The 17,416-nt window shown below is 39.0% G+C and overlaps 1 protein-coding gene across 1 annotated transcript in view; it reads left to right on the top strand.

Annotated features, from left to right (window-relative positions):
* The first annotated feature begins 5,990 nt into the window (after positions 1-5,990).
* The window catches only part of PRUNE2 (prune homolog 2 with BCH domain), a 143,372-nt gene continuing 131,946 nt past the window's right edge, over positions 5,991-17,416 (top strand). Inside the window, exons 1-2 of the mRNA XM_026652403.1 lie at positions 5,991-6,016; positions 9,974-10,137. Coding sequence (XP_026508188.1) covers positions 6,006-6,016; positions 9,974-10,137 — 175 coding nt within the window. The 5' untranslated portion in view covers positions 5,991-6,005. The remainder of the gene's footprint in view (positions 6,017-9,973; positions 10,138-17,416) is intronic.

A 17,416-nucleotide genomic window follows, 5' to 3' on the forward strand; every position in this document is an offset into this window, starting at 1 on the left:
AGTTAACTGCACCTCAAGTCTTAACCCTTCTTGTCTATTCAAGTGCACCCCCTCCCAGGTCTCGGGCCTGTAGCCATCACCTCAAGGTAGAGTCATGCAATTCTCCCACACTCAGACTGGGCTGCAGTCCCCTGTGATCAACTGTGATTACTTAGCTGTCCTGGTTTGTCTTCAGCTCCTCCAGTTGCATCCCCTCCAGGACAATGACAATGATAGCCAGTGACTACATTGCCTTCTTAAAGCAAAGCATTATTTATTTAGAACAAAAGCATTTAGGAGAAAACAGATCTTAAAACAATACACAGTCTACATGCTTGCCTGTCTTTCTCTAAGGCATACCATTCCTGGTCTTTTCTCCCTCTGCAGAGCCTCTCTCTCTGTCAGCATGTCCCCCTTGACAGCAGTTGATGTCCTTCCTCCCCCTCCCCCCGCTTTCTCTCCTGAGAAGAGAATTTTACAACTGTTTAAAGTCTGAGAGAGACAAGGTGGGTGAGGCAATATCTTTTATTGGACCAACTTCTGTTGGTGAAAGAGTCTCGCTTTGGCACTCCACAGAGCTCTTCTTCAGATCTGAAGTTCTTTCGATCTCTTTGTTCCCAGCATTCCCAGCAGAACAGCTGCGTCACTTAGTTGGAGATAGGATATAGTCTGCTTGAAGCGAATACTTTTCTCATTGTTTTGTAACTGCCCCTGAAGTGTTGTTCCAAGGTTGCTTGTCTGGGCTCATTGTGTCGCTTCCCTGCTTGTTTTTCCCACTGGCCGCTACTGAGTTATATCAATACATTCCTACAGGAAATTCTAATAGCCCACCATAGTTGTACAATAATTTTATCTCCCTACCCAAGTCATGTATAGGGTTCACAAAATTATTACATCTCAGTATTCTTAGACTATTACATAGTAATACCATGTCAGTCACAAGAGTGTTGAGGAGAAGATGGGTACATAATGGGATGGGGAAATAAAAGCAGAGTAAATGTGGGCATGTGAAGAAGGCAAATGTTGGTTTAGAAATTTGAACTCTCCTTGTCCTTTAAAGCAACTACAAAGACAAAGGATTATTGGAAGCTGCTATATTTAGGTTTTTATCTCACCTCCCCAATCTGTTTCTCTTTGGAACTGCAGCATATCTTTATAGCAAAGCCACTGCTAACTAGTAACATGGGTATTTTGTGTGAATTTTAGTGCACAGGAAAGGTGCCACGTTGACAATGCTGAAGTTCTCTCTCTATTTTATTTTTATTTAAGAAAACACGATGGCATCTGAGCAATCATATGGAGCTGAAGTTGGAGCTGGAGTTTAATCTCTGTGCCTATTCAAACTTAGGCCTTTCTGCTGGGACTGCCACTGTGGTTGCTTGCTTGCTAGTGTCACATTTTTAGGATGTGGTTGTGTGTTCACTGGAAAATAGACAAGATCAAGAAACTCATTTTATAGAGGCACCATGACTGCCATTAGATGGTAGCAATTTCAGATACTACTGGTTGGATTGGATTCTGAGAGGTGACGGGCTCACTATCCAATTATCAACTCCCCGATCCATTCAATCTCTTATTGTTTTTGTAGAATACACAAATGCCACAAAAAGAACCCAAAGGCCAGTATAGCACACTTGTCAAGGAGCTAAAGAAAAAGAATTTCAATACATTTCAGTTTGTATTAAAGAAGCCATGAACTCATGCGTTTTTATTTAGTCATTAGGACGGCACTGAAATTGGCATTATTTGGTAATCCTAAAAATATTTTGAGCAAGGACAGTTTGAGAAAGGGGATAAGTTAAAAATTGGGTGTGACACTGGTAGACCAGGTGCCAGCTCATGCCAAGGCCCCTACGCCTCACCAAACACTGACAAATGCATAGCTGGAAACCAGTCTAGTTCAACTGTGCGTTAGCATTGATAAAATAGATGTTAAGCTGATAAGAATGTGTTTAGTGTTTAGACCTGATAAAATGTTTGTAGAATGCTGCATGCATTGATCTTACTATATCATCTGTAGCCCATGGTAAAAAGTTATATTGAGTGTTTGCATTGTAAACCTCTGTAGTTGTGTAACTCACCAGACAGAAAGAAGAATTAATGTAAAATGCTGGTCCGCTGGTCCATTGTGAAACATCAAAGGACAAAGACTTGTTGATTGCCTTTTCGCCAACTCCCAGAAGAGGAGACAGGCACCAATACTTGTTCCATCAGTTTGAACTCTGGAGAAAGGGAATAAAAATCCCTGGCCAGACGAACTGTATTATGTTGCTTGGAATTTGGAGAGGGCAATATTTCTAAGCATAAAGAAGGGATTACCAAGCTGCTTAGCTTGGATTAGCTCTGAAGTATATAGAAAGCTTGCATATCGCAGCAACTTCTATTACCTTTTGGAACCTTCTATTACCTTTTAGCTTATGCCAACCTAAATATGTAAGTGTCAACACTAAAATTTCACTCCTGCTGACGTAACTGTCCTGCTACACTGACTGAGGCCATGTCTACACTACCACTTATGTCAGCAAAATGTATGTTGCTCAGCGGTGTGAAAAAACACACCTCCTAAGAAGTTTAGCTGGCATAAGTGGTAGTGTGCGCAGCACTATGTTGACAGGAGAGCTTCTCCCACCGCCACTGGTTGGTTTAATTATGTCAATGGGAGAGCTCTCTTCTGTTGGCATAGAGTAGCTACACAAGAGAACTTGCAGTGGCGCAGCTCCATCAGTACAGTTGTGCTACTGTAAGCTCTCTAGTGTAGACATAGCCTTGATAACGCCACCTCCACAAGAGACAGAGTCCGTGTTGATGTAGTTAGGTCGGAGCAATGTTAGTGTTGCTTACATTGACAGTTACTGGCTTTTAGAAGCTATCCCACAATACCCCACACAGACAGTATAATCGGTACAAGCACTCCTGGTGAGGAAGTACACTGCTGACACAAGGAGCAAAGTGTAGACACGCACAAGTGATGTAATTACTGTGCGATGCCATACATTAGCTTAACATAGTTTTGTAGTGTAGACATGCCCTAAGACAGTGACTCATTTGTGTGTGTATGTTTACCTGCTTTAACCTTGTAAATAACTTTTTTTTTTTCTTAGTAAGTCTTTAGTTAGTTTATTATAGGATTGGCTACAAGCATTGTCTTTGGTGAGAGATCTAAGGTACAATTGAGCTGAGGGTGAGTCACTAGTCCTTTGAGACTGGAAGTAACCTGAATATTGTGATTTTTTTTTTTTTGGCATAAGGGACCATCTATCACAAAGATAGGGGGCAAGATAGACTGGAGTACCCAAGGGGACTGTCTGTGACTCCATATTAAGGCTATTGTAGTGCTTGAGGAGTTCACACCTGATACTTGGTTGGTGAAATCTAAGTATAGAACACACAGCCAGTTTGGGGTTTGTGCCCTGTTTCTTCACAGTCTGCCCTGAGGTTGGCACTCACGGTCATGAGCAGCTCTAGACAGCTTGACATAGGGAAATAAAGAAGTAGAGAAATATTGATGATAGAAAAGATGTATATTTAATTCATAGGTGTCTATTCTAGACAGTTTTTACAACTGCATTGTTCAGAAAGGTATCTTGCTTAAGTAGTTTCCTTCCAAGTGCATAGGAGATTGGGAACAATTGACCTGGTTTTATTACCCAAGGGTATTTTGAATCATTGTGTTCTACATAATGAAAAAAGAGCTGTACCTCTTTTTTCTGTCCTAGTAGAGTGAAGATTAGACATTTGTATTTTTTTATTAACAGGTAATTGAGGCAAGTATGCTAATTATAGCCCTTTATAGGAAGATTAGTTTTCACTTGAGAAAAAGTGTAGAAAATTAACTCAAAATAACAAAATGCACTTCAACCTTCAGACATGGAAAAGAACCTGTTTAATTGTGTATGTTTGGATGTGAGACACATACCTTAGTGTCAGTCAGATTTGTTTCTCAAATTAAGATGCACAGCTCATTAAAAGCAATAGGCTAGAACATTTCTGTACAGTTGGCATCTCATTAATGATGTGTTCAAGGAAAAGCATAATTCACAATCATCTGACGTGTGTGGGGGTGTGTGTATGAATTGTGCATGAACCTCTCTGAAATACTTTGCATTTACACAGCATGTTTGGCATTTCCCTGTCTATTGTTTGGAAGGGACCCAATTTTACCTGATATTGAATGCCCTTAATTCCTATTGCTGTCAGTGGGAATTAAAGACATGCAGCACCTCACAGAGGTGTGCTCATCTTCTTGCAGGATCATTGCTTAAGGCTAGTTACATTTTTTAAGTTGCAAATATCAGGCCAAGTGGCAGAGGAAAACAGCTACAACCAGAAGAACTTACCATGCTTTGTGATTCAGGAGTCTGTCAAATAGGTCTTCACCCCTTGCCCCGATGCTGCTTTTCTCACTAGGTATGTGTAGTGTTTTTAGCATCTCCCCACTCACACTGGAAGCTGCTTTTCCCATTATTCTACCTACACCATTAATTTTAGTGGGAACTGACTCTTGTGATTTCAGTCCATAGGGTCTAAACCTGGGTCCCCTATGCACTCCAAGCTCATATTGACTTCATTGGGAATTATGGGTGCATGGGGATTGGACTGACCCCATAATGAGCACATTTATTATGCTGATTGAGAAGTTTTACAATTAAGCAAAACATTTAGATATTTCAATTGGTAAGTTAAATGTCTGCATTCCTTGCTGTTTTTCACAGTCACCTTTTAAAACGGTCTTATATGTTTCAGAACCGGAGCAAACGCCTTGGGAAAGTCCATGTTGTTCTTGGGAATAAACCATGTGATTTGGATTCTCTCATTTCTGCATTAACGTATGCCTACTTCCTAGACAAGGTAAAAAGAAAAATGAGATCCTGACTTATTTGTTATAGATGTAATAATGTTCAGCAAATAAAAACATGCATGTACAAAATTAGGGTTTTCTCCCTTTGCAGTCAAAGACAAGACTCCCTTTGAGTTAAGTGGGAGCAGATGGCAGCCCTTTGTTATACCTAAGTAATGATCTAGAGATTATCTACATACAAGAGACGAATGGCACTAGTGAAAACCCGAAGAACATCTTAATGCAGTTTAGGTGAAATTCATTGCCAGCACATGGCCTATTCATTGCTAAAATCTGATTTAAGTGATGCATAGAACTCATGCAAATCCTAATCCTTTGCACAGGGTTGAGTTTCATCCTAAAATCTTTGATACAAATAACATATCCATTGTTATTCTTTTTGTTCATTAGACTGTTGATTCACAGGAAACAGAGGACAGATTACTGTTGTTTACTTACTACTTGTGTCACAGTTGCATCTATAAGACCCCTTTGCTCTAAGCACTGTACATATGCATAGTAAAAATCAGTCACCACAGAAAGTGAAATCTTGACCCCTCTGAAGTCAATGGAATTTTATGGGGTCAGAATTTTTTCTCTTGACTTCAGTGGGATCACAATTTCACCAAGAGTGATTAAGTAGCTTGCCTATGGTTATACAAGATATGTGTCGTAGCTGGGAATTGAACTAAGATCTCCTGATTTTTAGTGCAACAGTTTAACCATGAGACCAAACCAAGTTTGAAAGGTAAACATTGACTGCAGGTGATGGAGATTTAGGCACATGCTGAAAAAACAGAAATAGAATTTTTAGCAATCCCCCCCCCTCATTTTTCCAACATCTCTACTATAGCTACATAAAGAGGAATCAGCAAAAAGGAATTATCTGGGGGGAAAATAAGGTTTATTGATGGGCAAAAATTCAGACAAAATTGTCCCAGTGAAAGTCAGTTATTGTTTTACACCATTCTGACAGATACACATTCTCCTGTTACAGGTCAGTCCTCCGGATGTTCTATGCTTGCCCGTGCTGAACATACCAAGAAGAGAATTCAGCTACTACCCAGAAACAAGGTTTATTTTGGAAGAGCTGAATATCCCAGAATCATTCCATATCTTCCAAGATGAAATCAATTTGCATCAGCTGAATGATGAAGGGAAATTGTCTTTAACGCTTGTTAACAGCAACATGCTGGCAAGGTATAGTGTTCTGTGTACGATAAAGTGGCCATGTTAGATTGAGCTGTTTTAAAGGTTATCTTTTAAGTAGTTTTATGACTATAAATGTTGTCTTAACATTTTCTGTTCTATATCTGTGACACAATGTGGAATCACAGAAGAGATAGAAGACCCAACATTATTTTCCCTTCATTATGACCATTGAATACAACATGCTACACGTGTTAGTCTGTTTGTTTCACTTTTCTGATGGACCATTTTATGTATTTTGCTAAAAGCCCTGGATGTACCTTCACAGATCTCAGTTTAGACACTACTGAATTAGATTTATAATCCCAGAGTTTTATGTAAGGTCTGTAAACAGCAGGTCACACTTTCACTGCCGGTTAGCCTTCTTCCTTTAGCAAGGGCTAACTATCACGTTCCTTCAGAGATAGCCAAATACTTGCTCAGTTGCTTTTAACATTCCTCTAAGAACAGATTAGAATTTAAGTACAAGGGGAATTTTCAGTCTAGAAAATGAGGTATCTAAAACAGGCTAACCCTTAAACACAATACATGCTCTAAATGCAAGTTACAATAAGCCAAATTCTCCCCTCAGTATCGATGCAGCCCCACTTACTTGTGTGTGAGTATCTGAGGGCAGAAATTGGCTCAGTATTCTTAAATTATAAATGCAATAATAAAGACAGTAGCAGAAAAAACACAGTTACAAAGCCCATTTTTGCCTTTTGTGTGTGTGTGTGTGTGTCTCTCTAAAATAGATTACCCCACCTCTCTGATGGATTTTTCTGGCCCTACTGAAGTCAAAGAGAGTTGCCATTGAATTCAGTGGGGTTAGGATTTTCACCTGATTCGTCTGTAAGGTTCCTAGCTCTATTTTCATTTTTTTGGGACTTTAGCCTTTTGTTGTAGTTGACTAAAAAAGCTGTAACACTAGTGTTCTTAATTATTTTAGCTAATTGACTTTTCATTAAAACATATCTTATATTCCCTCCAAGCTTCAGAAATACTTCGTATCCTGGATATATTAAGAACAGATACATAGAAACAGAAACTTCCCAGTACAGCACTCAGATTCTACATGAGGAGGCCATATAAGCACATAGAGAGATAGGGCATTAAACACAGCATGCTTAGTTCTGCCCACATTTGCACCAGTACAGTGTCACTGAAGTAAATGGGTGTAACAGAGGGACCGATTGTACCGTCAGTTTGGTTATTCATTTGGCATATGCATTCCAGTCAAGCGAAACCACGGTGTTCTTATCAACGATGTTCATTGTTGCTTATTGACAATGATGTTCGTTTGGTTATGGACAACTAGGAAATGGGACACTGTGTAGCTCCTAGGAGAAATTAAAAAAGTTTGTGGGAATTTTTCCAAACAAAGATTTAATTAATATGTAAATACATGTCTTGTGAAAAGTGCAACTCCTTTGTCTTGACCCTGTATAGATCAAGAGAATTAGGCATCAGTTCTAAAGTGTAAGAACGTAGACTCTTGTGTTACTGAATCAAAATTTCAGATTTGTATGCACACGGCTGGAGCACATGTGATGCCTGATGCATGCAGTTTGGAACACAGGGTTTGTGACCAGTGGGCCCTTGGTACCTCCTGAACATAGAATACCCACTTCTTTATGGATAGGGTTGGCAGTTTCATACCTCTACAGTCTCTACTGGTTGTCAGTGAGTTTGGTAATGTGAAAAGCAACCCTGGCTAATATAGAGGCTTCCCCTTTCATCTCTGATAAACTGTCCTTCAATTTTAATAATATCAATAAGGTACATGTACACAAAGCTTTTCATCCCAAAGGATTCTAAACTGCTGTACAAACTTATCCCTATATATAGTTTTTATATAAGTTTAATTCCCCCCCCCCCCATGTTAGGCACGGTAAATCCACAGGCAGCATTTATTTAACACTACACGGAAGCACTACACAATCATTTGGGACAGGAAGTGAAAAAGATTATTGTATCTAGTTGAAACTGTAGGGGGAACTACCCAAGTTGGGTTTGGCCAGGGCACAAGGATTAACACATCATGTTACAAAAAAGTGCCCCGGGCTCCTTAATGATTAGATGTGCTCAGGAGCTCAGGTTGATGTCTCATCCGAAAACATGGCCTCTCTGCAACCACAGACCCTTAATATCTTTGGTCCAGTATAAACTCAGAGGATGCCCAGGGAAGGTTATAGTGACTTTAGGCCACCTTTGCATCTTCCCAATTCTGGGATGGTTAGTGGCCCCAGCATAATGCAGACAGCCGTGGGGCCTGTCTGTTACAACAGCCTGTCCCTGACTGCCTATGGGCCAGAAACTCTGCAGCCCTATATGCTGCAGCCTGTATGCCAGGGTTTGGGAGAATGGTTCCTTGGAAAATGGCATTATTCCTGTTCCGGGTAAATCCTCCCCCCAGATCAAAGTGGAGCTTTTAGAGCTCCTTGGCACAGCTCTGGCCCTTGTAAAGTGGCTGGAGTTGGGGTGAGGCTCTCAGAGTGAAAAATGCCACTTACTGGGTCACCAGCCTCTCTTCGCACCTTCACCAGTGCATTTTTCCTCTTGCTTTAAGATAAACAACATTGTATCTGTGTTAGTGAGAGGAAAAAAACAATCCCTTGAAATGTGGAAAGCCTGCTAAAATGTGAATTAAAAGTTTTACATAAAACTCCAACTTCTTTAACTTCGTGGCTGTCAAGTCTTTGCATCATGAATGGGCCACCCAAATACCCAGAGAGAGCCTGCTTCAATACAGAAATAAAATCCCCTCCGACCACACATCCCTAGTTGTCACCTACCACCCCAAACTGGAACCCATACAGGGTATCAAACAACTACAACCCTTACTCAACGGGGACCCCATCCTGAATAATCTTTCCTGAACCTCCTCTTCTGGCCTTCAAACAACCCCCCAGCCTCTCCAAGGTCATCATCAGAAGCAAGGTCCCCACAGACCAGGACACACCAATTCAAAGCAGCACCAGACCCTACCAGAACAACCAATGCAAAACCTGCAGACGTATCTCCATTGCTACAATGATAAACATCCCCCACAACACACCTGTCAAGATCCATGAGTCCTACACAACATGTGTTGTACCTCATCCAGTGCACTACATGCCCCAGTAACAACTATGTGGTTGAAACCAGACAATCACTACGCTTTTGAATGAACTCACAGAGGAAAATGATAAAAGACAAAAACACCCTATCATCCTTGGGTGAAAATTTTCCCAAAGCGATCACTCTATATCTGACCTATCAGTCCTCATCTTCAAAGGAAACCTGCACAGCACTTTCAAAAGAAGAGCATGGGAGCTTAAATTCCTAACTTTGCTAGACACTAAAAATCATGATCTTAATAAAGAGACTGGATTTAGGGGTTATTACAACAATCTGTAACCCTTTAAACCCTATCCCCTTTTTTTCCTGTGACTACAGGGCTGTTAATGGGACACTTCACTTTGAACAGTCTCTTAGAATATGTGCTAACTACTTATGCTAAACTATCTGTTTGACCATGTATTTAGCTGTGACATTCTAAAAGTACCTTTCCCAGACATGAGGAAGAACTCCGTATATCTCAACTGCTTGTCTCTCTCACCGACAGAAGTTGGTCCAATAAAGGATATTATCTCACCCACCTTGTCTCTTACAAGCATTCAAGTCTGAGTACATACTAAATATGAAACAGTAGTTATTTTAAAGAAGCTAAGAATCTATCACTCTACAATGGTGACTTAAGTTAAGGACATTGTGGTCAAGGAGTTAATGAATTTTTTTATTGTTTCATTCACAGTAGAATTTGAATAAGAATGACTAGAATGTAGCATTGTGATAGCAGCTGTTATTTAAAAAAATAATTTGTACTATTAACCATAGCAAAGTAACTGAAAAAGCTACACTGGTGTGTTTACAGATCAAATAATTAGAATTTTTGTAATTTGTATTTTTTAAAATTTTGTGTGATAGTGATGATAAAAGTTTGGAATCAGCAGTTGTCAAAGTCATCAATCCAGATGAGCGATGTGATGCCAACTTGGGGTTACAGGCATCTTCTTCCTCTTTAGTAGTAAAAGAGATTCTTCAAGAGGCACCAGAGTTAATCACTCAGCAACTGGCTCATCTCCTCAGAGGTGAGAGATTACTCTTTATATTAAATACTGAAAGATTTAATGGAGTGTTGCAGAATTTGATCATGCAGAAAGAGTGCGATCCATTCTTTGGTTAACAATCCCTTTAAAGACCACGGGAAGCTCCATAAAAGAAGCAGGGAGTAAAGAGTTTGTTAAAGAGTAACATTATATTTAATATTAAAAATGTGCATTTAAAAACAGGCATGAGGGGTCTTTACTGTATCGCTAGAGAGGAATATTAAATGGAGCTATCTGAATATCAGTTGGGTGGATGGAAAAGCTCTTATAGTTCTAACTTTGTTTCCAGGGATTGTGTGGTATTGGCAATAAAGATACTCCTACCCTGTGGTGTACAATGAATATGGCTCAAGATCCCATGGTTGCATGTTAAAACTTCTCCTAATCAAAGCCATGTTTATTTAATCTTGTTTTGATGGTATAATGTGTAACTTTCATGATCTAAAAATGCCATAATCAAATTGCCATGACACTTTCTTCTCAGTTTGCCTCATTTGTGCACCACAGTATTAAGCAGTGGGGCTTCAGTATAGTCACAAATGTGTCTCAGTTTTTCTTTTTAGCTTGTTACATTTGTCAGCATCTTCAGTTTTTGCAGTCACTGCATTTAAATTTGTGATATCTGTTAGATAGAAAGGTGAAGCTGTAAAAGAACTGACTGTTTCCCATAAGTTAGTTATGTAATTTTATCATTCCGGCTTCAGAACATATTTTAAAAAATAACTAGTTTAAATTGTGAACTCATAGTTGCTACATTTTTTTTCCTGAAAAATTAACTTAGACAAATGTCACAACTCCAGCCCTGAATTTTTGCATACACCTAAGTTTAAGAAAAGATAGGAGTTTATTTTACTCTGTTCTGTTCTGGACCTCATAACATGCCCTTCACCATGGTATCTGAGTTATTGAATTTATACTGAGACACTACAAAATTTGGTATTTTTATGAGGCTTGTGCATGTTTTCATGAGGAGAGGGTGTTACCAGTAATACAGAATTTGGCCAAAGCTCTTTACATGTTTCATAACTAATGGTCCCCAGTAAAGCTGCCATTAAATATTTCGCTGTCTGCAGATCTCTGTAGAATAGCTCTATGGGAAACTGTGCCCTCAACTAACCAAGTAGGCATAATCATTTATCTTTGTGACAGAACCAAAAAAAAAGGCATTTGGGGGATTTATGTCAAGAGGCCTCTGTGACAATGCAAAGTGATTGGAGCTAGTAGGATATTACAGATAATAAAGCCTTTATGTAGTTCATTATTTAGAGGTAGAATTATAGCTTATTATTCAAACACTTTAAATATATTTGCTATAAAAGCTAAACATAGACAAGATTTTTCTTTTGATGCAACCATAAGGGCCCAATCCTGCAGATACTTGTTACTGTGTGTAGTGATTAGCACCATAATTAGTGCCGTTGAAATCAGGAGGATTATTCATGATTGTAAACATTATTATTTGGTAGTAAGTGTTTGCGGAATTGGGCCCATGCCTAGTAGAATTACAGTTATCTATCATGTTAATACAGCTTCAACAACCATGGTATCTGGTTACTCTGTTGCTAGCTAATGGTATAAAAAATCATAAGGTACTGAATTAAACAGTACAATAAGCTCTGATGTGATTTTTTTAAAAAAAAGTTTTTAGCAGTTAGGAAACCACATTTACAAATTGAGGAAAAATTAATAAATACCAACATCTCTTAATTTTAATTTTTAATACATTGTCCAAGCTGTTAAGACTATAAATATTTACAGATAGTAGACCAAACTCTATCCTTACAACTTACCCAAATCCTAAATATACAGCTGTACTGTTATGAGAGTCTTGCCTTTTGCAAGAGGACTGTTAAATGCTGGGATCTCAAATCACTGTTGGGAGTAGCCATGGAGAACAAGTCAATCAATTACAGTACTGAAAATGTAGAAGAATTCCTACTCATATAGATACCAAAATGATTTGCTCTTCATGGCCATTCTGACTTTGTAGCTACCAGCAAAGGACCATATTCTGGGGTGAGGAATGGCTGTTTTGTGCTGCACCGCCAGTGGATATATGCTGTAAAGCTGACATATCTCACTCTAGCAGGATTGCCCCAGGGCATAGGTGATATTCCAGTGGCATAAAGCCAGTATAGAAGTACCAACACTACTATTCCTCTCTTTTTATACTATAGCGTAAAATAATTGTATAATTTACATGGAGCAATTTTTGTTGGAGTTTAGGTTCGGAGAGCTAACGTGAAAGTCAAAGTGCTATGAATTTGGATTTGATTTCATAAAATTGCTGAGCAGAAATATCAGCACTGAAGTCAATGGGAGCTTTGACATTTACTTTAGTGGGCACTGATTCAGGCCTTTAGAATGCATGGAGGGGTGATTTTGCAAGGTTAGTAACATGATTCAAATGCCTAGGTTTAGAGATCTTTTCAGTTGTGCTGTGCCAGTTGTGACAGTTTCATTAGGTGCCATCTCAACAGACTTCTTTGGAATTCTGAAACTTTGGCTTACAGCCTGTTAGCACTATTTATTAATTTTAATAATAGCTGAAAGTATTTAAAAATACTCTGACGTGTACTATTATAAGTTTGAACAAATTAGACATGCTTTTGAATGGAAAAAAGTGAGAAGGGAAGAAAAGGCATATCCATGCAAAACTCAACATCATTAATGTAGGCAGCATTAATATTTAAGGTCTTTTTTAAGCTGTATGCTTTCCTGATACCTTTGTCTCTTCTTCAGACACACTGTAAGTTAATTCTACCCTTGGGCCTTAATCAGAACCTGCTCCAATAGTCAAAGTACTGCACAGTCATATCTGCCTTAAGTCAGTGCTTGTTCTGACTCTGGATTTGTGCCAGAAGCAAACAATTATAAAATCTGCCAGAGTCTTGGGCCTGTATTACTTTATTTCCCCAGAGATGTTTACTAGGGGACTGTTGCCAAGCTCAAGATCCATTAAATTGCTGAATCATTACATTTTTTGTTAGAGCCAGCTGGCAAGGAGTGGTTCAAAACACTGATTGTCAGGTACCTTGAGTCAGTGCATTCTCGAAAATGCCTCCTTCTGTTTGTTTGTATAAGGCCTTGAAGGATGCCACAAGATGCAGATTGCAACATGTAAATACTGGCAATTTTTGACCGAGATGAACAACAGTATTTATGGATACTTAATTTGATTTTTCTGGATATGAGCTGAAGCATTAATACCTTTCAGTGCAGTGCTGGTGCAGTTTGGCTTTCAAAATTAGTTTGTTATTTTAGCAACTCACACCAGTAACATTTTTTTTAAAGGTCCTTTTTGGGAGTTTGGGAAAGGTGCCAGCATTTATCAGATGGATGACTCACACTTTTCTTAAATGGTCATGAAGTCCAAGTGAATTGCATCCCTTATTATACATATAATATGAAAGAGAAAGGGGAACATTTTCAGCTCCACCAAACAATGATTTTTTGGCCTGATAAGATGTTTTTCCTACTGTGTCTAGAAACAAAGCATTTTCTGGAAGGCAACTATTTTTGCCAGCAAGATTGTGTAGCATTTCAGCTATGAATCTTTTTTATTAACTGCTGATCATCAATAAGGGCTTTTTTGCTCTATGTACAGTTTTCATGAAAGGTTACTTCTTTCCCCACCCCCCTACCATCCTTTCTTTTTCAGCTTAAAGATCAAAACCTAGGTGAAAAAGGGAGGCTTCTGTATTTTCACTGCACTGTTCTTTTCAGCCACAAACTTATCATGCAGGAGATGCCTGTGCTGTTTTTAATGTTTTCCCAAAACAACTTCTGCCTTCATTAGATCATGTTGAATATTAATGCACAGCAATTGCTTTTGGCAAAAGTGGTACTTCTGAACTGCTTTGCAAAAAGAATAAAATGCCCATCATTTTTTTTTAAAGTGGCATAGCATATTATCCAATGTCCTCTCCCCTCACCCCACCCCCAAAACCCAGTAATGCAGTGTGATGCACATAGTAAGTAATATCAACCCTTGGATTATATATTGTATTTTCTTTTGTTTGTGTGTCAGTGGACAGAAGAGCTTCTGGAGTCCTTTCAGGAATCCAATGGGAGTTGCACTAGCTCTCAGTAAAAACAAGTTGTTGGCAGCAGGTGTTCTTAGCTGATGGATCCCCTTCACAACAGATACTTAAAAGAGTACATGTCTAAATGGACTGCTGACCTGACTCAGTCTGGGAAAGTGGTAATGAAAGCAATATACTGGGGTCCCACTGAGCCCACCCATTCCACCAGCCTGGGCTCCCTCACTCTGTCCTGCAGTGCCAAGCCCTCAAGCCTCCTCCAGCACACACATAGGTAGGGCCACACCCAGCTGCAAAAGACACAGACACTGAGATCAGCTCTGCATGGGAAGACAGCTCGGGGATTGCTCAGCACTCCAGTGCACACTCCCTCTGGAGCGTAAACCCAAAACTGTATTGTCTTGCGCTGCCCAGAAATCTGTACAGCGTAAGCTCATGAAAATTGCCCCCTCCCTCAATGTGGAGGAAGATATGCACAGCTTTTTGCCCCCCCCCATTATGAATTGCACAAACTGGGTTTTAGAAAAAAAAGCAAGTTTATTAACTACAAAGGATAGATTTTAAGTGATTATAAGGGATAGCAAACAGATCAAAGCAGATTAGTGAGCAAATAAAACAAACATGCAAACTAAGCTCAATAAACTAAAGAAACTGGTTAGAAGTAGTAGTTTCTTACCCTAAATATTGTTTTAGGCATTTCTTTCACAGGCCAGACACCTTTTCTGGTCCAGGCTCAGCTCTTCTTCCCCTGCTCAGTCCTTGTTTCTTAGATTTTCTCAGCAGTCATCCTGGGCAGGGATTCAGTGAAGAAGAAGCCCTGATTAACTATTGCTTGCCTGCCTTAAATAGGATTTACATATGGTGGGAATCCTTTGTTTCCCAGTTTGGTCTCCACCCCTTTTGTGGAAAAATACTAGCAGGCCAAGATGGGGTCCAGTACCAGGTGACATAATCACCTGACCTGGCAGTGTCAAAGCAGCATCCCCGAAAGCTTCTCAGGAAGGAGGGAGATTAGCATCTTCAAAGTCCTAATGGCCCATCCAGGCTGATTGCCTACTGTCTGGTGGGCATTCCCCAGGTGCAAACACTTTAGTAATTTATACACAGTCAATATTCCTAACTTCAGATACAGAAATGATACATGCATACAAATAGGATAATCATAGTCAGTTCATCATAACCTTTCCAATGATACCTCACATGACCCATCTTGCATAAAACATATCTTAGTTATATCATATTCACATCAAAATATCTCTATGAAGAATATGGGGCCTAGTGTGCCACAGTGTTTTTAGCTGATGGATATCCTTTACAACAGATACTTAAAAGAGTACATGACTTAAATGGACTGCTGACCTGACTCAGTCTGGGAAAGTGGTAATGAAAGCATGCCTACGATGAAGAGAAATGAGGTGATGCAATGTTACTTAGGACAAACTCTCAGTTCATTGTTTTTCTAAACTATGTGGGATCTTAAACCCCATAAAGAAATTCAGGGGTCCATATCCCACTAATATGCAGGGATTTTGTGTGTATGTCCTATTAATGCTAACAAGCACATTGTATACATTGAAGGAAGAATACAGCCCTGTGTTGACATTGGGAATTGCAGATGTTCCTACCTTAGTTTAGAAGACTCTTTCTCTCTTCCTTTTTTCTTAGCAGAAGAGTTAAACAACAGATGACTATGACAAAAAAGCTTTTAAATTGGGTGCCTGTTTGATTAATTACTCCATTAATGCTATAAGGCCTACATTTCATGTTGGGATGAGAATGCTTATTCCTCTTAAAACCAAAAGTGGGTTTCCAATCAGAAAGTTTTGCACACAACCAGAATATCTCAAGTTGCAACTATTGAGAGGAACCTAGCAATCAAGAGTTCAAGTCTGCTTTCAGATAGCCAGGTGAAATGCATATCTGTACTCTTTCTTGCACCCATGTTCAAACTCTGATTTTAAAAATATGCAATAACTCACATGTGTGTATCCTAATGAGGGTCTAATCAAATTCTAAGAGAGCTTTCCCAATGGAAATTCATAAGAACATATCATGCCAGTGAAAACCAGATAGAGGGACATAGCAGTATAGAATATCAGGGTTGGAAGGGACCTCAGGAGGTCATCTAGTCCAACCCCCTGCTCAAAGCAGGACTAATCCCCAAACAGATTTTTGCCCCAGATCCCTAAATGGCCCCCTCAAGGATTGAACTCACAACCCTGGGTTTAGCAGGCCAATGCTCAAACCACTGAGCTATCCCTCCCCCCATTATATGTAGTATTATCTTCAAACAATCCTTCAAGCTCTTTTAATTTGGGAGCTAAAGGTAAAAACTTTTAGAAACATTAGAAGTCCCTATTTTAAAATATATTTCTAAGGATTGGCAGATTAATTTAAACTAGCTTCATGAATGTTCAGAAAATCATTTTTACAATGCTCTATAATAAAATTGTTCTTGAACTGAAAAATGGAATTGTCACTGATAAGAATTTTTATTATGAAGGTTCGTTCTGATTTAAGGGGCTTGATTCTCCTTTCCCTCACACATGTGTGTATCAGGAGTAATTTAGTTAAAGTCAAGGGATTTATGCCAGCATAAGGCTGATGTGAGATTAGAATCCAGCTGCCATAGTGTCTTGGGGTCAGATCTTCAAAAGCCCCTAGGTCCCATTGATGTCAGTGGGCATTAGGGGCCTAATTATTTTGAAACTCTGGGCCCTAGATTTTCATTTACCTGAACTCCACTATTTATTTAAAAGAAATAGAAATTGACTGTGTGAGAAACACAGAAAAAATATTTTGCTCAAGTTGCAAGAATCAAAATTTATTTCCCTTTTACTGTTTCTGTATTGCCTTTGCCTTCATCATTTTTTTAGAATTACATAATCCTGCACTTATCTCCCAGTTTAACTGAAAACCTGGATTGATTAGACAAAAGCTGTAGTATAATTATTGCTCAATCTGTAATCAATTGTAATTAGACTATGTGATATATTAAAAGAAAATTAGTAAGATGATGTAATTGTAATTGTACTGAAGCATAACTTACTTGATCTTAGTTCTTTCTATACAATTAGGTACACAAATCTGGGTTGACTTTCTAGCAATCTTTAATTCTGAATTGATGAGCTTGTATGGTTTTATATCTAATACCTGTTACTTTATTGCACTTTCCAGTACTTTCTGCTCTGATTTCCTCTGCTTCTTAAGGTATTATT

Source organism: Terrapene carolina, unplaced genomic scaffold (assembly GCF_002925995.2).
Source record: "Terrapene carolina triunguis isolate 2854851 unplaced genomic scaffold, T_m_triunguis-2.0 Scaffold113, whole genome shotgun sequence".
Classification (NCBI taxonomy): domain Eukaryota; kingdom Metazoa; phylum Chordata; order Testudines; family Emydidae; genus Terrapene; species Terrapene triunguis.